Source organism: Platalea leucorodia (genome assembly GCF_965183815.1).
Source record: "Platalea leucorodia genome assembly, chromosome: 14".
Lineage (NCBI taxonomy): Eukaryota > Metazoa > Chordata > Aves > Pelecaniformes > Threskiornithidae > Platalea > Platalea leucorodia.
This window is the reverse complement of record NC_138836.1, coordinates 13570206-13597042: the sequence shown is the minus strand read 5'-3', so window position 1 is coordinate 13597042 and position 26837 is coordinate 13570206. Positions and strand designations below refer to the sequence as shown.

Below are 26837 nucleotides of genomic sequence, written 5' to 3'. Positions count from 1 at the left end.
CCATTTTGGGAATCTCTGTGAGCCAGGGGTGGAGTTTAGCTCCTGTGAGCAGGGGTGGTGCACACGTGGGCTGGAGGGGACTCAGTGTGGATTCCAGAGGGAGGTTTCCCAGGTGATCCATGCATGATTTCTTACTCCATTCAGTCATGCTATTTCCTTGGTTTTCACGGCATGTTATCTCAAGGAATGATTTCAAAGGCCGTGGAATCCCAATTGCAAAATACGACATTATTAAGACTCTGACCAGTGCTTCCCAGTTGCGTTACATCCCGTGGCATGGAATACCCTGTAGCCCGGCGAACATCACGCCCGCTGCACTCCTGCCCGGAGGCTGTTCCCAGAGCTTCACTGCTTTCAGGGGTAGAAGCTTTTTGTTAATAGGTAGGCTGTGCCCTGGAATACTGTTTCTAGGGAGAGAGAGCATAGATTAAACACTACTGAATATAGAAAGTTGGGTCATGGGTTCCCAAATCTTTTTCCTGTCCCCTCTTGTGTTTTCTTTCCCATCTGCGGTGGTTGAGTCATGTCTTATGGTTTGGGTCTCAGGTTGGGGCTGCATCCCTCCAGGATGTACGAGTGCGCTGCCGGGGGTGCGCAGGGAGCGCGGGAGGTGGGTGCCAGGGCGTAGGAACGCGAGGCCACGTGTGGGAGCAGGAGGAGCCGGTGAGTGGTTGGGACCTCTGAGCTTTGCTGTGCCATCTCCGTGATGGCCTTGGAGCTGAGAGGTGGTGAGGGCTGCGGTGGCCGAGTGGCAGCGGGTGGCATGGCCCTGCTGCTCCTGCCCCGTCCCTGCCCAGCTCACAGCACCCCGAGGCCCTGCCCAGGACACCTCCCTTCTTCACCCTTCCCAGTACATCCGCTACCAGCTGTGTTGGGATGTCTTGAAGGAGGTCACCTTTGTCACAGATGACCAGGAAACCAAGCGAGGAGAAGACAGCAGAGCAGAGGATGCAACTGCTCAGACTGGATCCAGTGGCAAAACCCTTTACGTCTCCAGTGCTGCTAGGGTTTTGCCCTAAATATTTTCTGAATTGGAACGTGTTAAAATCAGGGGGCTTTGAAGTGACCTTTAAATAGGAGACTGACTCAGGGTGGCTCTGAATGAGATTGGAAACTGGAGGTACTTTTCTAGTTGCTAGAATTTGGACTATGACTCTGTGAAATCTGCCCTCCTGCTGATGCTGAGGGCTGAGACATCCCTTATTGCACCTAAAAGGCGCCGTGAATAGCTTTCCTGCACAGATCCCGTGGGGCAGGTGGGCAGAGCCCCAGGGTGATGTTTTGAGCAGCAAGGCAGGGCGTTGGAAGGAAGGTCCGTCCTGGCTCTGTGGCTGTGTGTGAGTGATGGAGCTACGGAGGATGCACATCTTGTTCAGTTCAGCCGTGACTGCTACCACCAACTCTACTTTATAAGTGCAGAGAGAGATTTTGTCTAGTTATGGCATACTACCCAGCCTGTCCGTAGGGTATCTAGCACAGTGATATGTATAATTTTACATGTGACCTATACAGGGTAAAGGCAGAGTAGAGCCTGAATTACAGAGAGTATTTGGGGAGTAAAATTCTTACTGGAAAGGATGCAGTCTAGAGAAGATGTAGGTGTTTCGCTGACAGCTGATGCCCCAGTCCAGGGAAGCGTGTGCTCCTGCTTGCGCCTGGTCAGAGTCCACAAGGCTGTGGGGTATGGCCGCGCTCTGCAGGCTGGCTAACACTGGAGGCTATGGAGAGCTGTCAGCTCAGCCCACCGTTCTCATGAGTTCAGACTATTTCTGACTTAGACCAGATCAACAAATGCTAACTTTGTTTTCCCTGCAGCAGACGTTGCAGAGGCTGGAGGACACAAGCCATGGTCAGGGTGAGCTCTTAAACTTCTGACCCGCTGTTTTTCAATTGCTATTTCCAACTGATTGAAAAGCATCCCACCTTTTACCTCATCTATTTTGTGTCCAAGTAGGAGTTAGGTCACAAACAAAATTAGATTACTCAATTACCTATGTGTAAGCTCTACAGAGCAACTTGCAGCTGGTGGTCTTTGCTGAAAGGAGGTTCAGATAACGCTAACACAGGAATGGTGTTTTGAGATGTGACTGTGTAGCTGTGCATGGCAGGTTTGCCTGGCAGCTGTCTGTTGTGCTGGCCATCGCTGGCATCCATTGAACCGAGGTGTTCGGTTGGCTGAGGATGAGTGTTTCGGCTCTCTGGAAGGCGTTGTACTCTTCTGGTGCAGCGATGCCTTGATCTTGACTTCAGACTACAGAATTTAGATCCGCTTGCTAAGAAATGAGCATGCACAAAGAATTTTGTTTGGCATCTGGTTCACAGCATGTTGCTGCTGGAGTATCCTGGCTGCTAGCTGGGAAGTCTCTTCACTGTCAGAGGTGCTGCCTCTGAACTTGAACACCAGAGCATTGCAGTCTTATCTGGAAAGGTGACAAAATGAAATGTACCCTTTGAATGCTCACAAACCCAGCTTCTGAACTGTCTGGTGGCCTTTTGGACTCTGTAGCCTCCCTGTAGCATGTGGGTGTCATCACAGATTCGTTATGGCTTAAGCTTCCTGAGGTGCTCCGTGTGGACCACCTTCTCCTTGTGACACTTGGGAGAGTCACACGCTTTCCAGGTAGATGTCCCAAGAGTGTGTTGGCAGATGTTTGTTTGATAGACCTTCGGGGTTGGATCCCTTAAAAGCAAATGGAGGTACAGTTGCGCATCAGACTCCGCTGCTTCCTTTTTTTCTGTATGGTTCAGGGACTGTTATTATTCCTGGAAAGGATTTTTCTGGCTGTCCCAAAGTCTCTCTCAAGTGTCTGCTTCTCTTTTAGTCTCCTCTTACGCTTTTCCAAACCTTTCTGGCATGTGGTTTCAGGCTCTCTAGCTGCACAGCCTACAGCTGGCTGAGTTCACTGGGAAATAACTCGTGAGAGTTACTACCATTTGTCTAAAACATATTAAAGACCAAAGTGGAATATCTTAAATTGGCATGTTACTTATTTGAGTTTTCCTGTAAATATTTCTCTGTCCGTTCCCCGTTTCTGTCACAGCCATTTCACATCTTCATTGTTGCTGATTTCTGATACCTTTCTGCCGCATGATACCTTCCCATCGCAGGCTGTGATGCCTGGAAGCCTTAGAGATAGGTTGCAGTGTAAAAGGTACCAGCTAAGAACGGGAATTTTTTTCTGTGACTGTTCTGCAACATTTCCTGACAGTTGCGGTATCTGAATTTAATCACTACGAAACTTGCTTGTATTTTCAAATAAGCACAAGTAAAATGGGTATCTCCAAGGACTCAGCAAATACATTGAAATGTTTGAGTGAGTCTGTGGAAAACAGGCGTTCACTTTTGATACAAACATCACCATAGCTTAAATGCTAGAGCAGTGTTTCTTAAACATTTTTTTAGGAGCTTTCTTGGTAAATTGATGAGTTTTGTCTTGTATTTAACCTTCCTGTTTCTTCCAGAAGTTTACAAGTTTGTTTGGCCAGTGATCTCTGTGGCCTAGATGACAAAGAGGCGATACGTTTTGTAAAACACGCATGCTCAGTATCTCAGACCTAAAGTAGATCGCCTTTTCAGAAAAGGTGCTACCAAAGCTAGTGTGAGGTTTTGACTGAACATGCTGCATTAAGGTCTCCCCCCCGCCTTCTAAAAGCGAGAATGCTCATGGCAAAAGCCAGGTGCCTGCAGTCTGCTCAGGACCCAGCTCCTGCTTTGGAGGTGCCTGTCGTGCTCCAGAGCCTGGAGAAGAGACGGGGGGTGACTGTGTTTCTTGCTTAGTCAACTTGATTTAAGAAGATCAGGTTTATAAACTTGGGTCAACATGGTCAACACTTCAGCAATAATTTGTGTGGTCTAATGAGGAAGGCTGTGTGAGAAATGTCTGTCGTCCTGGCGAGTTGGAAGTTTCTCCCAGTCTCCATGCTGTGTTTGAGATGGGGGACGGTGCTGCTTTTGTTTGAAAGCAGCTCAAGGTTTCAGCCTATGGAGGGTTTGGTGGGGTTGCAGAATTCTGGTTCTGTTTCATTCTGCTGCTTGTGTCCCAGTGGTTCAGAGGCGGCGCGGGGCCTGGCAGGAGCAGAGCTGTCGCCTTAGTGCTCCGTAGGCCCCGGGGACTCCTGAGTTACAGCCCTCTTCACACATCAGCAGGGACACATCTGGTCCTGGCAGAGCTGCGTAATTCACACGAAGATGTAACTACTGCAGTGCTTATTTAAGAGAAGTGAAAGTAGGTCAAGTAGCTTCAGAGTTGGTATCAGCTCTTCCGTTCCCTTCATACTGCTGTGATAACAGAAGCACGATTTTTCTCTCCTTTTTGCCTTTCTTTTATTTCTAGGTGCTGCATCCCCTAGCAAGGACAGCAGCGTACATGCTTATATGCAAACTGGTTGTAAATCTTGGTGCGTGGAGATTTTAAAAGCATTCAGGACAGCAAAATACCCTCATCTTTTCTGGAGGGTTAGGGAGAAAATGGGAGACCACAGCTCCATTCATGTTGGGCTTTTCAATAACATTTGAATCTGTCAGTGTATTTTTCAGAGTACTTTAAGACCTATGTGTCTGTGCTTTACCATTTTATCTGGTAAATTCTGTAAGCCATTCTAAAACTCATATTTCATACTTTATAGAGAGGGTGTGATGCATTGCCATCTCTGAGTCTTCAGATGGTCTGATTATCTACATTCAACAGTAACGTTTTGTGATTAAGGAGTGCAGGTGAGATCCAGAATTCCATTTGGGAACTGGGAGTTACCACAATCTCTCCCTTCCCTCCCCCTGGCGATGAGCAGTCTTTGGGACTTGAGCTTTTTGATCAAAAAATACCGCGTGATACCTGTGTGTTATCTGGGTCCCAGGGTGCCCCAGGGATCTGTTGAGCTGTGCACATCGCTGCTGTCCTGCCCAAGAGGGGAAATTAAGCATCCCCATATCTGAACTCACCAGTTTGTAAGGCATGCTCTGAAAAGATACCAGACAGCACTGATTTCAGTTAAAATTTATTCAGGAAGCAGGAGATGCTGTTGCTCATCTTTATATAACATCTGAGAGCATGAACTGCCCTCTTGGTCTTTCTCCTTTAGCTTCTTTTCTTCCAGACCCAGGAATCTGGCTTTCTGAGCTGAGGATCAGTCCAAGGTCAACAGGGGCAATAGGTGTCCCATCCTGTACGTCTTAGGGACCGGTGCTGGAACATGGATGAAGTCCTGAGGCTGAAGAGAGCCTACATCCCCTCCTTCTTGGGCAAATACAGTAATCGCCAGCGTAATATGCAAAACCTGCTGGTGTTCGGAGAGGAAAATGAGATGAAGCAGATTATTATATGTAACGTCTCTGAATATATATGTATATACGTGTGCACACACAGGTTTGGTCTCTGCCCATTTTTTTTTTTTATAAATATATTGTTCAATAATTATTTACAAGTAACAAAGTAGGATATCGCTTACACATTGATCTGAGCTTGGTGGCTGTGTATAGGAGTGGTCTCCGCTGTATTGTACAGATGGGGTATCTGGTTTCTGACCCTAAGTGGCTGTCACTGTTGGACTCCAATTAATCTGAGATGGTCAGGCGCAGACATTTTTTTTTTTCCTGGTTGTGTGACATACAGAAATGTTAGAAAGGATTTTATATATGGACTACCGCTATTCGTATCTGATATTTAAGTTGGACTCGAACCCTACATTTCCAGATGTGGACCTTGCAAACCACATTCCTGCAGGAAACCCCAATAAACAACTGCCATTGCTAGCTGTAGGAAGAAACTTTGCTCATGGCTATTCTGCGTACTCGGGATCACACCGCATTTCATCAGAGCAAGAGTACACCCTTTATCTCTTCAGAGATTAATCACCATCTTGTCGTAAAATATCTTGCATTTTACCCTGGCTACGGAGAAGTGAGATGACTCTTCCGCTTTGTGGGTTCAAACTGAAGGAATCAATCATCCCTTTTGTCTTCTGTACACATGCAGAAATGGAGAGTAAAGAGGAAAGTCTGCAGATTCGGAGACTGTTTCGACTCCACATGTCATCGTCAACAGCTTCTGTTTTTGTTCTTTGCATAAATGAGTGACTTTCAGCATGTACCGTGGAGGACATCTGGATTGAATGAACAGGATGTACCCAGGAAAAACAGCTGCTGTACAAAGAGCTCATGGAAAGGACGTTGTGCTGGATTGGATGGACGTGATGGAGGTGGGGGCCGGCCTGCAGGGCTGAACTGGTTTTGACATTCTGCTTGTTTGAGGAACTGACTTAGGAAAAGGACTCAGATGTACTGGATTCATGGTATATTATATCGGTGAAAACTACAGACATCATCTTTGAGACTCAGGTGGATGTTCTTGCCTCCCATCATGAAGGTCCCTCCATTTTGGGAAACCTCAGAAAAGAGAAAGCAAATGGCCAAGCCAGTCTGCAGTGGATTATGGTGACCGTAAATGGTCTTCTCCTTGAGCCTCTTTTAATTCACTCCTTTGTAAAATATGCTTGGAGTAAACCTGGATGAGCAATTGGTCCTTCATGCCCAGCATAACTGATGCCTTTGCAGAGACAAGTGCGGATCAGCTGAAAGTGATTGTTTCAAATACCTCTTGCTACCGCCGCGTGAAGGCAGTTGTTTTCTCTGCGGAGTGTGGGGGCTTCTCTGCAATCCAGCTGGGTTTGTTTTGTCTCTCTGATGTTCTAGGTGGGTATTTAATACCAGTGAAAGATGGGAAAGGTGATTCTCTGGGACCATGGGCCTGACTCCTTACAGCATACTTAATTTTCTGTAAGCATCCTTACAGAGCTTACAGAAAATTACCTCTTGGCTCCTGAGAGTCAGTGAAGAAAACTGTGCCTCATGCAGCCATCTCGGAGGAGGCCAACATTTAAAGTCTCGCCATCCTACTGGACTGTGGAGCATGGGGACCTTCAGCAGGCAACTGCTTTCACGGGTCTGTAGGAGTCTTATGGCTTAGAAGAGGGGCACTTTTAAAATGCAATTCACATTTGGTCTACTTAGTCTTGTTATGAGCTCTCTTTTCGTTACCACATTTATGGTAGCTGCATCTCTCCGAAGAAGCAATCACTGTCTTGCAGTTAGGTGATTTCTTTGTCTCCCATCTGTCCTTGTCTGCCACAGAAAGAAAAATACTGCCAGGTCCATTCTTGGCACTGAATTTCAGGTTATTTCAGACTGTGATGCAGCCCAAAATTTTTTTTTAATCTCAAATAGAAAATAAATCCCGAAGGAGAAGTTGGAGAGCTTTTAGCTTTCCCAGACTAGGGCTGGAATTTTATGACATACAGGAGTTTGAATTAGAAAAATTGCTTGTTAGAGTAGTTGGAACAGTTTCCTGCAGTTGCAATAACAGTGCTCATTATCTACCTCTGTCGAGTGTTTCCAACAAGGTGCTGAGCAAAACCATGAGTTTGCATTGCTGGCCATTTGTAGATAGCTAAGTTGGTCATTTGTACAAGTACTTGAGTGCTTGTTTTCCGTGTGCCCTCCACAAAGTGCTTAGCAGGAGCGCATCTTGCCTGAGCTACTCGAACCCTTCTGAGATAACAGGCCCTTGTATCGGGGAAGGGGATTGCCAAAGCTGGGCAGCCTGAGGGACTCGGAGATCCAGAACCTGATTTTCGTTCTTAGAGAAGTCTCATAATAGAGCGGTAATTAACCTTCGTTTAGCTGTCAGTTGTGTGGCTCTGGAGGTAATAAGAAAGGATGTAGTTGTTCAAGTTGTCCAAACTTATTCATTAAGAGAGGGGATGAGATGAACGACAAGACCACCTGGGAGAGACCACCAGTCCTAGATTGGTGGATTCAGGATGGAAGCTAGATTTAAAAAAAAAAAAAATTTTTAGTAAATTCTGCTTTAGAGACCACAAGAAAAACAGAGCAGTGACGGTCAATGTGCCTCGAGGAAACAGCATGTCACTAACATTTGGTTTTAGTATTTGGTTTGAAGTTGAATGCAATTATTCATGTTTCTAATTATAGTAATAATACAGTTGGAAATAATAATTGCCAATGCTGTAAGAAAACAAATTGCTTATGATTTAATATGTTAAAATACAGTTCAAATCATCAGATGCTGCATTGCTCCCAATGAGGGGAGGTTGCTTAGGCGAAATTTGGAAGAAAAATCTATAGCTCACTAATTTCTTATGCTAAGCACTTTGTGGGTAGTGTGACTAGCTGAGTACTGTGTTATACGTTATTGTGTCATGTGCTAACAGCACCGTGTTTTCCTGTCATTTTCACACCTTTTCCTGGCTGAAGTGATACACAAGGAACCCTGGGTAGTAATCACATTGCCCCGTTCACTTTCAAAAGGAGAGAAGCGGACCTCATCCAGAAACTTTCCAGCAGGCTACAGTAAGCTTAACTGTCTGTTAGCCATTGTCAAATATTTTCCATACCCGCAAAAATGGCATCTATTAAAGTAATGGAATTTGTCTCAGAAATAGTGTCATTCCATTGAGTGATTTTTGTGTAATGATATTGCACCTCAGTATCATTTTGCAAACTATTTAAAGTATGTATGCGGGTTCTTTTGTTGATTCTTATGGATGTGCTCGTGTCTCTGTTTTCTGTTCTTTCTCGAGTAGCTGACCGTGGCTCAGGAGACGTAAATGTTTCAGAAAAAGAGTCAGCATTCTCAGAAAGGTTATTTAAATTAATTAGCTCAGGGCTTTCCGGTATTACTCGGAAATGCTTGGATCCAGTGTAAGCTTTGAATACCCAGCCGTGGTGGGTTCAGCGAAGGTGCTGCAGTCTGGCTCACCTCCAAATGAAAATGAGTTCGAGATTAATGCGCTCAGTTAAATTCGGTACAGGCTTCACCACGATGAATTGAGAGGTTTCCTCCGTGTCAAGGGCAGGGTTAATCAAAATCCATTGTAACTCAGTAGTTTACCAGGGGAGCTTAATACAAAATATTGACATTTTAAAAGCCTCAGCCAAACCCCATTGAAGTCAGGAAGACTCTTGCAGCCTTGAGAGTGTGCTGGACCGAGTCTTGAGGGCTGTAGAAGGGGCTGTGCAATCTTCCACACGTTGTTAATATCTTTATTTTAAAGTTTTGGAGGAGCATAGAAAGCCAGAGCAATGCTAGGGAGAATTTCCGCCACTTGGTCATGACAAAAGGGAGCAAGTGTGCTTTTGCTTTTAGTCTGAATAGGTAGGAGAGGCAAAACTAAATAATTTCCTTCCTTTGACACGTTTTCTGTATCTCTTCTTCACATCTAGGAATCTGTTATTAAACGTAACTAAGCTCCAGGACAGCTTACATGGATCAGAGCAAAACCAATTTAGTTCTGCACCTCTTGCAAGGACGCCATTGCCCATCACCTTATGGGAAGCAGAAATTTCCTCTCGCGAGAATCTGAAAGATTTGTGAGAGGGCGAACATTGTCAGCCCTCTAGAATAAAAAGGAACATTTCTTTCGGAGACTTTCTCCAATGAAATTTAAACCAGGGTTGCTATTTCATTAGTGTTAGCCTGCAGGGTCTGAAAACTGTTTTATAAGTAACACAGAGATTGAAATAGAAGCATTACAACCTCTCTAGGCTGTTTGAAAGCCCTGGTGGAAACGTGTTAGCCAAAGTCCCAAGCTGTGTTTTTACTCCAAAGTTACAAACAGTGCACAGTGTTATTAAAACCTTGCAGTTTGCATGGAAGCTTTTTTGTTAGGATTTATGTTTTAGCATTCCTTTGGCTGATTGACCACAAATCAGTTTCTAAAGTCCCCTTGTGTCGAGCAGCTTTTACCAAACTTGTGGAGAAGTAGAATATATTCTCATTGACCATAGTGTAAATAGGAGCTTTAATGAGAGACTTCCTAGAAGACTCCCACACTAGGCAGGCTTGTGTAGATCCAGGCAAACCAGCTGTACTTAAGAGATCTCTGCAGATTTGTTTTATTCATGTCAACTGTAATGTCGAATACCTCAACTTTTGGATTTCTTTGAGTCCTGCAGAACTCTTAACGAAGTAAAACAAAGAGGAGCTAGGTAGCTACCTACAGCATCTTTCTGGCCTTGCTTCATGTCTGATAACTTCCAGTTCTGCTTAAGAAAATCCATCAACTTTTCTCTGCTTCTCCCCACGGTCCTTCTTTTTCATGCCAAGGAAATGCTTGTTTTAAAAAGCTTTGGCATCCCTGCAGTTCGGTGCTAACAGCAGGGCTCGGGGAACTAACACAGCCTGGCCAAGAGCTTCCCGATGTCTCCGTGGCTCTTCTCAGGAGGTTTTGTGGGCCTCTAGCCGTGGCAGACCTTCCCGCGCAGGTCCAGCTCGCCAAGCTTGCAATGAGCAACCTCCCGTCCCGACTGCGTGTGACCCCGTCCTTGGCCCGGCTGCGGTGCCTGGCGCCAGCCGTCCGCCTGCCTCCTGCCAAGCTGGACCCAGAAACGTTTTCATTTCTGACAAAGGGCAACTGTTTGGAGGAGTTGTTGTCTTGCTTGGTGCTCCTAATCCCTGGAATAACTGCTGTGACAAGCATAGTAACCATCTGCAGTAAGACCGATACATTGGTGCCTTTCAAATGCAGTAATCGCAACGACCTCCTGAGCCTATAGTCGTCTTTTTTTTTTTTTTTTTTTTGCTTCTAAAACTTTTTGAAAGCAAGACAGGGAGTTGGAAGCTCAAGTGCTGGACAAGTCAACAGGAGCTATAGTCCCTAAGGCGCATTCGAAAATCCTACTTTTAACTGTTTGAGGAGTATCTCACCCTCTTTAGCTATTTTTTTTTTTTTTTAAAGTCATACATTAAGCCCCACAAGTCCATTTTAGACATCCTGATCATTTGGAGAATGTATGCCCAGTTTTGCCCAAAATTCCCAGCCTTAGAGAGATTCGGATTGCACAGCTTAAAACCGAAATGGTAGGCAGAGGCTTACGTCGGACCCCATCTGTGCAGACTCTAACGAGCACCAAACACGGACTGAAAGCTGATGGGGTGCAGAAGCAGGGAGTGGGCATTAATGACTTTTCACCTTCGCTGGACACTGCTCCGTGTGCTTACCCTTCTGTTTTCTGAAGCAAGCTGTTGTAGTATCCAGCGCACTAGGATGCAGTGCAGGTAGTTTAGGCAGGCTTTTTTATGTTTTGGGGACATGGCCGCCCTGTGGATTTACGTCCTCATATATCTGCAGCAGTGCAAATCTAGTAATAGAGGTGCTGCATTGAGTATTTTTTTGTTTTTATTGCCTCACTCAGTTTTACATCAGAAAATTCCCATGTGATATCAATGCAGAGAGTCTGTGTTGTAGATTTGCATTTTTTGAGCTGCTTTCTTGGCATGGAAATCCCTTGGGATTTTGATTTACGCTGAAAAATTCCTAATACAAAGCGTAGTTTTTTGATGCTGAAAGTAATCATTGTGTTGCAGTTACTGACTCTTAAGATAGGCCATGCTGCTTAAAGGAAAACTGCATTGCTTACATGTGACAAATCAGCTAAATGAGCAAAATCTATATGAAAGTGTCTGTCACTCCGTCAAACTTGTCATTTGCTTATTTGACCATTTCCCTGGGTATTTGAAAAAAGCTAAGGGGGACCTGTGACTGCAGGACAGGCAGATGGCATCATAAATACATCATGGAAACTAAGCCCAGCTCCGACACGCGAGGTTTTGTGGGTGGACGGTGACGGTACATCTCGATCCAAGCCCCTGGAGCTCCGCGGCTCCGCACCAGAACGCTGCTGCAAGGCGCTCGGTGCAGACCCGCGGAGGGGGAGTTTCCCAGCTCGCATCGTCCCGGCTGCTCCGGCCGCCCATCCTGCAGCTGCGGGAACAATGGCACAGATCTGCTTTCACGCCACAGCTGGGGAGAAACAGGCTTCTTGTGTAACAACGAAATAATGCATTCAAATTTGCTTTCTCTTCTGATGTAGGGTAAAAAAAGCAAAGTTTCCTGGGCAGAAAAACAGACAGAGAGAAGAGTGGAGATGGGTTTAATTGCTTTATTTGAATAAACCACATCAACATTTACATTTTTTTAACTCTGAGAACTTCAATATGAAATATCGTTTCGAAATGAGATGGGGGAAGGGTTTGCTCAGAAAATCAAATCTCACGTTTCACCCTCCTGGTCAAACCTCTGCCTTTTTTTCCATGCCTTTTTGAACACAATTCAGCTCTCGGGGGTCGTGCTCCCTCCTGCCAGGCAGGAGATGCCCGTTCGCCGGTGCCTCCTGGCTATCGTGCCTGTCACCTACCTGCTTCCATCAAAAGAACAACTATTTTTATGGTGCTGACAAAATAGGGTGGTCAAGCAGTTAGATAGTAATGGATTCATGCAGCTTCCAATGTAAGCTGCCTGCAAGACAGCTGGCAAGTCTAGAGGTCGTGTTTCCTTTCTTTACATATTTTTCTTTTCTTTTTTTCTCCTGTTCTTTTTTTTTTTTTTTTGTCATTTTACTGCCTTATTTTCATTCCTTGCTTTTTAGTAAGCAAATTCCATGGAGAGCCCCACTCAGTGCAGCGTTTTGTTATGCACAGAAACTCCACGATACGTCAGTGGTGCTAATGAAGGGGTGCCACCTCTGCCTCCGTGGGCTGCTGCCTCCGTCCCATCTGTGCCATATTGTAGCACTATCGGTAGGGTCCCCGAATTACTCCTAAGGGCAGCGGAGGGCCACCATAGGGAGCGGCAGGTTGAAAATCTCAAGCTAGGCCGGCTAGAGAGCAGGAGAGAGGAGGGCAGGCGCAGCACCGAAGCGGGGAGGGGAGGTGTTCAGCAAGGCTCTTCATCGAGTGGGTCAAGGGTTCAGGACGTGCAGCTGCTCAAAGCCCACAAAGTGCTAAACCAAAGCATCGCGGAGAAGCTGAAGTGCAGCAGATGAAGCCATTTGAACCATAGCTGCTCCAGGCAATTGACCTTTGGACCTGACCTCATTGCCCTCGCAAAGCCTGGGTTCCAAATAAAACCCGGTGGAGGTCATGGGTGGGTCCACCATCACGTCCAGCCGGGTAGCATTTGCAGCTGCTGGTTGACAAACGGTTGCGTTTATCAGCGTGGAATTGGCCGTAATGTGTTTATTCTGCTGGCTGATAAACTCGATAAGCTTTATGCATTTGATCGAAAACTTCATGTACTCTCTGCTCGTTTGGCCGGACCCTGGACAAATGAGCGGTGGCTTGATCAAATGCCCAGGAGAAGTGATCACAGCCTGAGGGATGAGTTGGACGGAATCTCCCTCGTACGCGAGGTGGTCAGAAGTACCCGTTGTTTGCTTTAATATCTGCGCGAGATCGGTGTGCCCTGCAGTGGGAACTGTCTTTAATGCTGTTAATGCTACTTGAAAGTGGGAAACTTACTTTACTTACTTTACAACCCAAGAAGTGCGACTCAGCAAATTAATTAATGAAAACCTGAAAATTTGCATGGCATTTTAAAATGAAAAGTGTTGAAAATACTTGTGCATTTCCTACTAATTCAGTGAGAGCATTGCTGCATTTGAACGAGTAATTGGGGGCACCGTAAAACAACCGTTGAACTCTTCTGTCCTACAAATTTTGGGCGTTGTTCTGCTTCTTACCTGGACAAATCCTGGTGGCTTCAGCAGGAGCAACGTTTGCCCGAGAACGTTCGTTTAGGTGTTCAGTAAAGACACTTGAACAGTCAGTTTTTGTTTTCATGTGTCACAGACAACTTGTCTTGTTTTTTATAAATACGAATTATTGGCTCTTTATTTGTTTTTGAATAAATTAAATGATTACCTAAAATGTTTTTGTTTTTTTAAACTAATTGCAGTTTTCCGTTAAGAGCAAACTCTTTCTAAAGTCCCCTTGATTCACAGAGAAGACCTTGCCCGCGTTGCACAGAAACCCAGCTAGAAGGGAGCGAGTCGCTGGGGGCGAGGTGGTGTAGGGCAGCAGAAGCACTGGGGAGATGGGGCTGGGGAGTGCTCTTCAGACTCTCGGTTCTGCATGTTACCAGATCCTGCTTGAAGCCTGATGTATTTTGTGCAAAATAGAAAGAACTGTATAAATGAGTGATTAGAATGACTCTACTATATGAGACACATTGAATTTTATGCCGCAGCTGGAGAAACTTATCCTTAATTGAAGCTGTGGGCAAGTGTATGTCATTTTTGATTTAACATTTTCCCTCACCCCTGCACCCCCCACCCCAACCAAAATCCTTCATGGAGTCAGATTGTTGCTGTAGCCTTTGTGAACCCCTCTCTTCTAATGTTTAATCAAGTGCTGAAAAGAGACATTTACAGACTATTTAAAATGTGGAAAAATTGCTTCCCAATATTTTTGACAGAGAGAGACTGAGAACACACAGCATTGAATCATCAGGAAAATTGAAGATTTCCCCTGAACAACATTGGGATTTTACAGCAGAGGACTTGAAAGACCTTGGAGAAATTGGACGAGGCGCTTATGGTTCTGTCAACAAAATGGTCCACAAACCAAGTGGGCAAATTATGGCAGTTAAAGTAGGTGATGCCCATACTTACATTTGTACTTCAGTCCATTAGGGATGAAATGTGATGGAGAATTAACGTTCTTCCATCTAGCACCCATCTACTGCTCTTTTCTATTTATTTCCAGTGTAAAGGCTGCTATTTGCTGAAAATGCGTTGTATAATGGGCATATTGTCAAGTGATTTGTGACGCTCTCATAATTGCTTGTGCCCTTTTGAAAATGCCTATCAGGAACTTGCTGTTTTGAGGGGACCACATGTCTCTGGAGACTGATAATGGGGCATGGGCCTTTCACCTCTGGGTCACTGGTTCAGATACAGCCTAGGTTGGTGGTAGGCACAAGTTGACATCTAATAGCTTCTTGGTGTCCTTTGTGAAATAAGGTAGTGACTTAAAATTTGCTTTTTGTGTAAGCATGTGCCATGGTGTAGCCTCACCAGGAGGAGCGGGAATGGAGTGGACATCTTTTAGGGAGGGTTTTGCTCTTGCTGATGTATGATGGAATGTCTTTGCTTTGTGCTTACCGTGCTGGACCTGCTCTGGAGATGGAAAGCATAGAAGTTTTCTGGACTGTCCATTTTCTGTCTTATGCTACCCAAAAATTCAGCTTAAAACCAGAAACAATATGCAGCCTCATTCCCCAGCTGGGCGATACGGACTAATCTTTTTCTTGCCGCAGCAGTGGTGCTCGCTGGGCATCTTTGAGGAGCTGCTTGTCCATCGAGCTGTGTGAGGTGGGCAGCAGCCATTCTCTCTCTCTCTCTCTCTCATCCTTTTCTTTGCTTGCTGCTGGCTGCTAGCTAATGACATCCATCTTTTAACTCTGTTGATGAGATCAGCTGTAAGTGCTCCCATGGCTCCCGTGAAAGAGTTGAAGTGAGCTATGTAGGAGTCTGTGTTGCTTTCTTTTCCAACTCTCTCTGTCTTCTTTGGAAGATCTGATCTGATCTGGAAATGTTCACTCCTGCTGGTCTCACGTGCCAGGTAGACATGTCTCAGCGCCAGCTCTAGCTGCTGTGAATATAGTTCATGCTTGTCTCTAGTGTCAGGTTACTGGAGTAACCAGCATCCTTTGATTTTCTCCAGTAAATATTGACTTCTCTCACAGCGGTGGGATCACTGGGCAGGTCTCAGTGTTTTGGATCACCATGCAGTGGTGTTTCAATCTGTTTTTGAATCCCTAAAACTCTCCAGTGGACCTAGAGGCTGCCTGGAGCTAAAGGCTTGTTTCTCTTAGTTGCCTTTGGTGGAACTTGTAGATGGAGTTCGCAGATGACAGGTTGAAAACCACTGATGTAGTGAAATGACGTCTGTGCACTCCCAGCTTCTCAAACCTAAGGTGTGTGACCTGAGTAACTATAGTTTTGCTGCTATAATTGTGATAGCCATGAGTAAAAAAAAAAGGCATACCTATAGCTGAGTGGCTTTGTTATCTGAAGCTCTGCAGCGGGTACAGCCGTGCTGAGAAGAGCGCTTTGTTGGGTTAGCTAACGTCACCGAGAAGGAGACGCCTCTGCAGGCACAGAAATTCTGTTGTCCCAGACTGTGTTTGCACAGGGGATGTTCAGCATCGTAGAATAATCTTGTCAGCGTTGAGGGTCTGTGGTGCAGGTTGGAGATGACATTGCACAGCCTGTTGAGCTGGCTTTCCAACGGGAAGAGACGTGGTCTGAGCCCCAGGGGGGTGCTGGGCTTGGGGGCTCACTTTTAAACAAATAAAACCTGATAGCTTTACGGTGTCTAAACTTGAAATGTCAAAGTTGTGGGCTGGGATGGTGCCACCTTCTTTTCTCTGAACCCACTCCCCTTGGGCGGGCATGGCTAGGCCTGCAGGAGAAGGAAGGTTGGAGGGTCTGGGCAACTGCATCATTCCTAAAATGTTAGCGGCAAGGGGCTGTTCTGCTTGTCCCGGTGGGGATAAAACACGAAATGGAGCAAAGGAAGGCCCGCGGGTGGAACAGCAAGCAACGTCTGCAAGGTAGCAGCAGCTATTCCACAGCTTGGCTGGTGCAGTTATTTGAGATGAGGTTTCAGGACAGGACTGAGCATGGACTAGCGACAAGTTAATCCCAAACTACTCAGCCTTTTCTTTCTTGGATTGCTGTTGCTTTTGGGGCAGCTGAGGTTGTGCATTAATCTCCGTGCTCCTGCTCTATCTGAATCAGCCCTATGGGCCATCCATGTCCACCTCCTGCTCTCTCTGTCTCCCTCAAGCCTGTGGTGTCCCGACAGCTTGCAGAGCTGTTGCCTTCTGATGCCCCAGCTCCCCACCAGCGTTCAGGGAAGCCAGCTGCTCCCCACAGCCTCTCCTTGCTCTACAGGCAGGAACTTAACTTTTTTCCTTCTCCTTCAGCATAATGCCCTTCTGTAAGAGAAGGTTGAGAAGGTTGAGAAGGGGGATGGTGGTTTGAGAAGAAGATGTGTCAGCCTAGTGATTTGAGGTCTTGGCTACGATCTCAATGACACCTGCTTGCAGCTCCGTGATGTGGCACCACGCTGTGTGCGGGGCGTTGGGAACACTGCCCTGCAACCAGCTGGATTGCGAAGCCAGCGTCTCTGGTTATTTGGCGGTGCTGCTGTCCCTCTCCTTTGCTTCCCCAAGAGCAACATCGGTGCAGCAGGCAAATCATCCTTGGAAGGACATTCAGCAGTAGGAAATAGCTTTATGGAGGCTGCAAGCCAAAAGTTGTTGGCTGTTCTGTACTGAACACAGTGATGGCTCCAGAAGCTGCTAATTAGATGCAGAGAAAATTGGTACAGGGGCCTCCCCAAGCTGCTCCTCCATCCTTCTCCACCACCGCCCAGATTTCCACTACCCCTGCTGCAAGTCTCCAGCACAGTCAGGTATCTTCCTACCCCACTTCTGGAAGGGCCAAGTCCTGTTTGCAGCGGCAGGCTGCAGCCCTTGTGGCTTGTCAGCCCTTTCTGCCATGGACAGATTTCAAATCCTCTTTGCTCTACAGGCGTGCTGCAGTTATATTGTAAAGCGTGGGTGAAACCTTGCTCTTTCGCCCGCGATGGAGTGATCTCTGGCCGAGCCCAGCTCCTGCTGCACCGAGGCAGCCTGGTGCCTCTGGGCACTCATCCTGCTCGCCTCTCAGCCTGCGCAGATGCGGCTGTTGGAGCGTACACTCAAATCCTGCTTCCAGCTCCTTCCTCTGGCTTCTTCTAGCCTGTCGTGCCTTTGCACAAGGAACAGTCTTTGGTTCCTTGAAGTATGGTTTAGCTTAGCCTTCCGCTTTCTCCCCGCTTGGTGCGTGTGGCCCCGGTGCCACAGAGCAGCCCGAGCTCCCTGAGCACAGCCTGTTTGCTACACCTCCTGTCTATATTTCTTAGCACTGCAGGAAAATAATTCCTGAGTGCTGAAATATCACCGAAATAACTTCAGATCTGCAGGTGGAGGCACCGTTTTCTTTCATTTTTCCCTTTTATGCATTTTGGCCTCATCACCCAGCGTATGGATCCTGGCAGATGTAATCCTGGCACCTTTAATGAGGGTGTCTAGCTGCTCGCACGGGCAGGGCTGCCAGGCCCCTGGATGAGTCAGAAAGCTTTCATCTGTGCTCGAGCCTCAGCTCAGCGGTGAGGGAGGAAAATGAGCCTTCTCGTGTCACTGGCTTCGGCTGGCGGAGCATTGCTGGGGGAGGCTCGGATGATGAGCTCCTGTCCCCACTCCTGCTCCTCCCTCTCCTTCAGCCTCTGTCATTCTGTGCCTCTATGAATATCTATTTAAATAACAAAAAGACATTATATTATGTGCCTCTTCAGGAATAGGCTGGAGGAGCAGGGACCTCATGCCCGTGAGGCTGCTGACTGCAGCTTTCAGAGGCAGACAGTCACGGTCTTTGGTGTGATGCTACGGCATCCCTTACCCGTTCTGCCATAGAGAGCCTTTTCCTAGAGCCATCAGGAGGAGGGGGAGAGGATAAAGGAAAGAGGAATCCAACTCAGAGGATTTGTATTAAAACCTTTCTCACTTTTGCCCCTGGAAAATGTTGTATTATGTTTCCTAAATCTTAATAAAAGACAATCCTCTTATTCATTAGGTCCCTTCCTCTCTCAGATCTTCCTAGAGATGCAAAGTCCCTTTTTGCTCTGGGTCAGCTGGCATTGCAGTCTTCCTTGCGCTGAAAAAAACCCTATTCATGTTCTTGAGGATTTATTGGCAGGTGGGAAAGAGAACAGCCCAATTTTGTCCAGCACCAGCTCTGTCTCTGCAAATTCACAATTGCAAGGCCAGTTTGCATGTTAACTCCTCACCTCCTTGGCGGGTTTCTCTTCTGGGCCCCTGGTTGTCCTTGAAGAAGACCTGCCCTGGCTGGCATTTGCCTGCAGCACCAGCACCAGCTCTCTGTGTCATTGCCTGGTCCGGCTTCCAGTTCTACCCAGTGTGCTTTGACTTCGCTTCTGGTTTCTTATTTTCTCTTTAGTCTGTTTTTGCCCGGTCTGTGGCTGTTCATAAGTGATTCGTGAATAATCTCCTGGCCGCCTTCGCTCTGCAGAGAGCCGCGGTCCCTTCTCAGGCTCTGCTCCACTGCCGTCGCTGCTGGTTTTACGCCAGAGGCTTCACAGTATGTGCTGTTCTCCAGCCCCCTTTTGTCTTTGCCCTCCAGCATCACCATGTGGTGTTGTCCCAGCTGGTCTGGGGGGCCGTGCATCTTGTTTCATCAGGGTACCACAAATTCAAGGAACAGGGTTGTCTTTGGCACATCGGAGGAACTGTAGAGAAGCCCCGTTTTATTTGGGTGAAATGGTTTTCTTGGGAAGCTCACCCAGCAGCTGGGGGGTTTCTTTCTGTCCTGAGGTTTCCCTCTGGCACTGGTGATAGTTCACACAAAAAGGGGCTTTAAAAGATGTTTGTCATACTTGTTTTTTCCAAACTGGTATAAAAATATATAAATGAAAAAAAGCCCAAACCGGAACAAAAGCTGGGGTGTGTTCTCCCTGTTGGAGCAGGATGCTCTGCTTTATACTTGAACAGTGTATGCAATACCTGGTGTGGGTTTTATTAGCCAGGGTACTTAAGAAGGGCTCTCGAAGGCTAGGAAAGTTTCGTGTTTGAAGAATTCACAAGATAAATAAGCGAATCTTTAAATCAGCCAACCTTTAACCTGTTTGGCAGCGCCTGTGGGGGTCAGGAGCCCGAGCACGGCAGTGGTGTCCTGAGCCCGCAGGCGGGGGCAGCAGCCCTCCCTCCGCGGGCCCGGGAGGCCCCTTCTGCCCCGCAGCAGGCAGCACCTCCCACCTGGGGCGTTCGGTATTAGCAGCTTCAGCCAATTTCTTTTCAACCAGTTCAACTGGCTGAAAAATACACCATCGAGAGACGAGTAGAGTGGTCTGTGCTTCGGCTGACCTTTGTGGCCCCATGGAAACATCTTGCACCTCTTTTGAATTGTTTTTCTGTCAGAGATAGTTACACCGAGGAGAGTAAGCCAGCTGGGGAGAGGGCATTTTTGTCTACAGTCCTCGTGTTCGGTTTTCCCTCTCATCCCAAAAGGTGTAGTGATTTTCAGCCATGTACCAGAATTTTCTGTATTTCTGATTTAGTCCCGCTCTGCAATATTGCATAGTTTAGTCTCCAGTTCCAACCAATGTCCTCAGATATTGCTGCTGGTTTCTTGTTTTCTCTTCAGTCTAGCAGTGTTTTTTACCAGACTAAGTGGTCTTCCACTTCTACTCTAAACTTGTTCTAAGAAAATCAGAAGCAGTTTCAAGATCAATTGGGTACTTGGAGAAGCTGGCCAAGGCACCGTTTAGAGATACATGAAATTCGGCAGGGTGCCAAGCCTGTGAGGTGTCCACCAAAGATCCCTCTTCTCCCTGGAGAAGCCAGTGAGCTGTGGAGCAATTTCTTGTTCAGAGCACAGTGCCTCTTCCACATCGTTTTGCCTTGTAGTCAGTGCTTACTCTCTCATCCGTAGCTTTAGAACAGATGTTAGCGTCTTTGACTTTCACAGGTTTTATCTGATGCCAGCCTCACAGCTGAAATAGGTTACTAAGCATCAGACATCCCTGAGAGCAGAAATTTAACATTTATTTATACCTCCGTAATCTCTCCATCCTTACCTGGATGCCTGATAGCCCATAAAAGCCCACCAAAATGACACATTAGTGTATTAAGCTCAGTCAAGGGGCAAATTTCTTGGTCCTGATTTCCCGTATGACTTCTGAAGAGAAGTCTTGGGGCTTTTTGCAGGCTGGCTTTATCGCAAATCATCATTTCCCTTCTTCACACAATTAGGTACCCTCTCCCAAGTTGACTCCTTATGTTTTATTGAGCAGAATTTTCTGTTTCACTCCTCCGTTTGGGTAGCTGGCTGAGAGCTGGGGAAGCCAGCACTCCAAGCCCTGCTGGAAGTGCACTGGGAGAGAAGTGAATGGGTCCGGGCTAAAAGGAAATCATGAGAGAGCGCAAGAACCTTAGCGGGGGGTGGGAAGCTAGTTGGGATCAGTGGAAGACCTGACCTACTTCTATCAGCAGTAAATGTGCTTCGGATGGGTAGGTAAATAGTCTCGTCCGTGGCAGCAAGTGGGCAAACCCTCTTTTTCCTGCTGGTTTGGTGTCCTCGGTCCCTGCCATCCCCAGGGAGCACCAGCCCTCCGGTGACACCGCCAAGCGCTGCCGTGCTGTGCTTTCTGCTGAGGACACGTGTGAGCCCTGTATGCAGGACAGCACTGTGTTCTTTTTCAACTCACGGAGTTGGTTTTCAGTTTGGTGTTTATAGGGTTTTTTTTTTTCTTTTCTTTCCTTTTCTTTTTTTTAACTGCTCGCTACCCACTGCATCTGAATCTTCTTGTGTGTGTATTAGGGCTGGGTGATGTCTCCTCTGTTTTGGGTCTGGTTTCTGGGATCTGTCTGGTTTTAGGTTTGAGAGTGGTCCAATCCACAGCACAGTTTATCTTTTTGCTGTTGATGCTGCCCAGGATATAGCTTTCAGAGCTCTTGTTCCTGATATCAGAAAGCTTTGTCCTAACCTGGGTTTATATTAAAAGGGCTGGAGGATTTTCTCCTGGAGGATTTGATGCATTTTAAGTTTGAGGCCAAAAAGGAACCATTAAAAATGAGATTTTCCATAAGCCTCTACTACAAAACCCACTTTTTCCTTACCTGACTTGTTTGGCCATTTCAGCGACTACCTGCAGTAGAGTGAGCAGGCTGAGAGATGTAAGACCTGAAGCTAAGTCAGACCTGTCCATCCCTGTCTTAAATGGTGTCTTCAGGCTGTTGCCTCACCTTGTGTCTTCCTTCCCTGCCATCTCCCGTGTTCTTGGGGGAGTCTGTCTGTGGGAGCTGCTGCAGTGTCTTGCACTCGGCCTTGGAGTTAGGTAGCAGGTCGTCATTACAGCTCCTGTGCTCTTTGGGTAGTGGCTGCTGTTGACTTCAGTCTCCTTTTGCTGTTTCTTCCTTGTTTCGCTGGTGAACGCTCGTTCCTTAGCTGGTGAATTGGGACCGCTGGCATGCAGCAGACTCCCTGGTGTGCTCCAGCTAAACAAAGCCATCTTCGCCAGCCTGGGCCGACCCCAGCTCAGCGCTGTGCTGCATGCTGCCCCTGGCAGCTTTCCCCTCCTCTTGAATTTGGCAGTCTCCAGTCTCCAGCACTCTTGCATGAGACCTCCCAGTCTTGCATCATGTCCTTACCTTCACTCCCTGAAGCAGTGGTTGTTGGGGAGTCAGTCCATGCTGGCTTCTCAAGGTGTCCTTTGGCTCTTGTGTCTGCCTGGATGCTCTGCATCATAGCCGACCCACTGTCCGTCCTCTGGGTCCTCTGCCTGGCCTTTCTCTTTCTCCCTAGGGAGACTGTGCTTGGGAAAAGGAGGAATCTTTGGGTTCAGTGTTGTTCTGAGATGCTGTTAAAATCGCCTCCTCCATACAACGTTTCACATGCTTTCCAGAGTTGGAGAAGTAACAGCGGAGAAGGAAATGTCAGAGGTGGGAGGAGGTGCTTTCAGGGGAAGTGGTGGAGCTTGAGGAGCACGCTGCGGGAATGGCTGTGACAGTATCGTGCAGATGCAAGGAGAATGTAGAGCGGGGCTGGGGAGGCTCCCGGAGGACCAGGACAGAGGCTTTTTGGAGACAGAAGGAGATGGAGTTGGCACAGAAGGGGGATGTGAGTTACAGCATGGAGAAAAGCTCCTTTTGATATCGCTCCTCACCAAAGAGGTGCACTCTTCAGAGGAGTGCGTAGCATCTCAGTGAGAGACTAAACTGTTCCTCATAGGCTCCTCATAGGTCCCACCATGGTGGCTTTGGCATCCATCATCTTCTACCGAGGTCAAAGCAATGGCATTATCATTTCGCATGGTGCTGATGGTGTGCCACCTAGAAAGAGACATTCAATCTGCTCAGCCTTTGATATCTCAGCAGGGGGTTGTAGAGCTTTATATGGTGTAGACATAAGACAAAGAAATAATAAAACTTGTCAGGCTTTCTTCAGTGATGTGGCTGAACTTCTGTGGAACAGACTTGAACCAGTGACCTAGAGGTGAAGATTTTTAATTCCATTACTGGTCCGTTGAGCCATCTTCTTGCTCTGTTTGCGACTACAAAATCCTACCTGCTCAGTGGCATCGCAGGGCGTGGATGTTACAGATTATGGGTGTGCTGGGCAAGTCTCTTGCCAGTTTTCCCAAGTACTGTAGAATTCACTGGGAGGGAAGAGGGCAATATGAACATGACAATTACTGGTCTAGGCCAAACTAGAGCTACTAGAACCTTAAGAGCGAGTGGTGAAATACCAAAATATCAGGATACACCAAAGGTAAGGAAAATTATAGTGTCGATGCTGTCCTCATTTTGTGTGGGTCATCACAAAATAGTCTTAAGGTACATAATCATGCCCTGTTTCTCAAATGGTGCAGTATGAACGGCCAACCTTGAAAGTACCTTCATGTGCTTAGCCTTGTGCTTGCTGATGCCTGTGGTCTTGATGCCACCAGCAGTTGCTCACAGGGCAGTAGTGTCGGTGGGAGTGGGTGCTGGTATCTTGCAGATTTTTCCCACAATCTTAAATTAATTTTTCTTTCTTGGATAGCCAAGTAGTTTTTCTCCTCAAGGAGGGTCCAGGCTACCTCTGTTGCTTTGGACTTCTTGCCAAATGTGTTTTTTCTTGTTTTTTTTTTTTTTTTAAAGGATTTTTCAACATGAGTCACACCTTCAGGATCACAATTTTCCTCACCTGTGATTCGGGAAATGCATTAACTAATGCAAGATGTTAAATATGTCTGTAAAATCACATGAAAAACTGTGGATGGTCTTCTCCACCCGTTGTTTAACAAGCTTCATGTTCAAACATGTACAGTTTTCTATTTTCAAACTTGTGTTGTTCTTTCAAGCCCAGATCAGACTTTTCTTTATATATAGTGTATATATAAAATATAGTGTGTGTATACATATATATCTTTATATACACATAGTATATATATATATATACTTATATATATGTGTGTGTGTATATATATATATAAATATCTTTTATATGGTGTTAATGTTCTCTAGGCCAGTACTAGGTAAAGAATTGTTAGTTTTATGAGAAGAGCTCACGGGACTGCTGCCCATCGTTACCCTTACCAGAGCAATGTGTTCCCTCGGTTATGTGATGGTACCTTTTCACCGTGCCCGCCATGGTGGAGGCATGGTGGAAGGAGCCTTTTTGTCTTCTGTGCTTGTCTTAGAAATTTTAAACATAATGTTCCTTGGTTAAATTTCAAAACAGCGTTGGAGCCCCATCCAATGTGGCTAAGAACTGTGTGGGAATTTGTTTTGAAATGAAAGCCTGAATATGTTGTTTTGCTGTAGTTTTCAATGAAATCTCTGCTCTTTAATTTCATTCTGACATTTCATCTGAAAATGTTGATGCTCATGAGAGGACTGGGGATTTTATAGTCTGAATTAAATGGCTTTAGGGGTTTTCAGTTGTATTTCTTATTTGAGAGCACAGCTTAATTCTCTAGAGTGTGTTTGAGCATGACTTGGGGATTGCCTGCTCAGCCTTGGGTTTGGGGTCCCTGGCATGTTTCTCCAGAAGCGAGTCTGAGGATACAGTAATGGCATGTAAGTGATAAAGTCTCTGCCACTCTTCCTCTTTCAGAGAATTCGGTCGACAGTGGATGAAAAAGAACAGAAGCAGCTTCTGATGGACCTTGATGTAGTAATGCGAAGCAGTGACTGCCCGTATATTGTTCAGTTTTATGGCGCGCTCTTCAGAGAGGTGGGCACTCCAAACTTGCTTCATTCAGAGCAGAGTTTGGGTTTTACCTTTTTTTTTTCTTTGCAGTTTCCAACTTGCAATAAGGAGGAGAAAGTTAATTTATGTTAGGTTTCTTAGCTCTCCACTTCTAATCAAGGGTATTTAACCAGGACACCCAGACGTCTGTGTGCTGCTGAGCGCGACCATGCTGTTCCCATTCGTTGTTACGTCTCTCTGCGTGTTTCAGTCTCTCCTTCTTTCCTGCTTTTCTTCCCTCTTGATGAGCTCCGGGTCTGTGGCTCCCCCGCGCAGAGGGTATGCTGCTGGGCTGGGCGCAGCTCTGCGGCACAGTGCCTGGACGCAAATGTGGTTTATGTCAGTGGTTGTGAGATGCGACCATGTGGAGGACCTGTATCCCTGACAGGAAGGTGGCTGCTGTGGTAGTAGTCACAGCTCGCCATAAGGCTATCTGATGTCTGTGTGTCTGTATGCACGTATCCAGGCTGTGTCGGAGCCCAGATTGACATGCGTCTGCCTTGAAGCGTTTTGTACCTGCAGGAACACAAGGGCAACCATGCTGGGTCAGACCAAAACTCCTGGTGGGGTGTTCTGCCTCTGGCAGTGGCCCACAGGATCTGCCTGCAGAAATGTGTGTGATACTTCACCATAGCCTTCAGTCATACGCAGCCAAGTGTCTTCTGAGCTAGATGTGCTGTCTTTGTGCTGAGTGATTCTTAGTGGATTTCTTTTCCATGAAAGTGTTCGCTTTCCCTTTGAATACATTTTTTGCATCCATGGTGCCTCCTGAGAGGCACTTCCCTGGGTTGTCTACCCCTCATTTGAAGGCCCATCACCTTGATTTATTCTGAATTTTCATCCTGCTGTTTTGAGTGATGCCCCTAGTGCTTCCCCTAGTTTTTGTATTTGAAGAGGCAGTAAACAGTTGATCTTTATTCATCCTCTCCAGGCCGCTGAGGATTTTATGGACAGTTGCATATTCCCCCTCTGTCATGGCTTACCAAGCCTGATAAGTGCCAGCTTGTGTCATACATGGAACCCCTTCCAGACCTTTGATCATCTTTCTTGCTGTTCATTGCATCTTTTCCAGTACTACTCTGTCCTTTTGGGACAGAGACCAAAATTGCATGACTGTTCTTGAAAGGAACAATATCTGCAATAGCTAGCCTAGGGGCTGCAATTTTGCTTGGCCCTTTTATGCGCGTAGATAGCGTGTGCTGTGGAGTGAGTTATTCAACGTGATGCTTCCATGAGTGCTTCCAAGTGAAGAACAGAATTAGAGCATTGAAGCTATATCAGCTGGCGACGGTTAATCCCGACATTCTTTAGCTGTTCATGGCCAGGAACATGATATTAATCATTGCACATTTGTGACTGGTTTAGCATCTACTTGTAATTTAAGGTAGATAGTATGCTGCAGGGCCACAGAAGGTATCCTTCTATCTCCTTGTGCTTTGCCCAGGCACTCCTGTTGCTGTCTAGCTTCGAATGACCAGTAAAAACAGTTGGGAAGCTGGCCTTCTCCATGCAGCCCAGACAGTCTTGTGTCATGGTCGGAGGCCAGTCATCAGTCTGAGCTGAGTCTGTTCAGTACAGGCACAAGAAGAGGAATATAGCACTGGTGAGCGGCACGGGCATTTGGTCCATTTGCAAGAATGAGAGTTTTGGAGAAGGTGAATGTCAGAACTTGACTACTGCATCCCCTTCCTCCGGAGAGCAGCAGCTTCTGCAGCTCTCCTGCAGGTGTGGATTATTCCCCCTCCTGTAGTTGCTCTGGTGTTGAAGCTGGCACGACGTTGGGGGACAGACTTGTAGCCTTGCCTGCTTTCCACTACTTCAGCACAAATCCAGTACACCTACTCGAGGGAAGAAGGAAAATGGAGACCTGCTGGCCGCTAGTCATCTTTGCGTATTATCAAGCGTAGCAGCCGGTGCAGAGTCTTTTGGGGCTTTACTGGGAAACAGTTAGAGAAAGGTCAGTGTCGTAGTTAGAGCCCAAAACTGGGACTGAATATTCAATTCCTGCTTTTGGAGAGTCTGCCTCTGTAATTTTGCCAGGTCACTCCTCTGGCTTTAAATCTCAGTCTCTAAAATAAGGATAATAATCCCTCCTTTTCCCATGCTCTGCTTTTTATCTGTTGAAACATGAAGCCATTTTGGGCCAGGAGGCGTTGTCCATGTTCATGCAGTACAAGCTTCT

The 26837-nt window shown here is 46.6% G+C and overlaps 1 protein-coding gene across 4 annotated transcripts in view; it reads left to right on the top strand.

Moving 5' to 3' along the window:
- Positions 1-26837, top strand: part of MAP2K4 (mitogen-activated protein kinase kinase 4) — a 102585-nt gene that overhangs the window by 42294 nt on the left and 33454 nt on the right. For all 4 annotated transcript variants that reach the window (XR_014229711.1, XM_082326499.1, XM_082326498.1 and 1 more), the window contains exons 3-4: positions 14269-14443; positions 24521-24640. Coding sequence is in view for 3 of the 4 variants with exons in the window: in XM_082326499.1 (XP_082182625.1) it covers positions 14269-14443; positions 24521-24640 (295 nt within the window). In the remaining variant the exon portion in view is untranslated. The remainder of the gene's footprint in view (positions 1-14268; positions 14444-24520; positions 24641-26837) is intronic.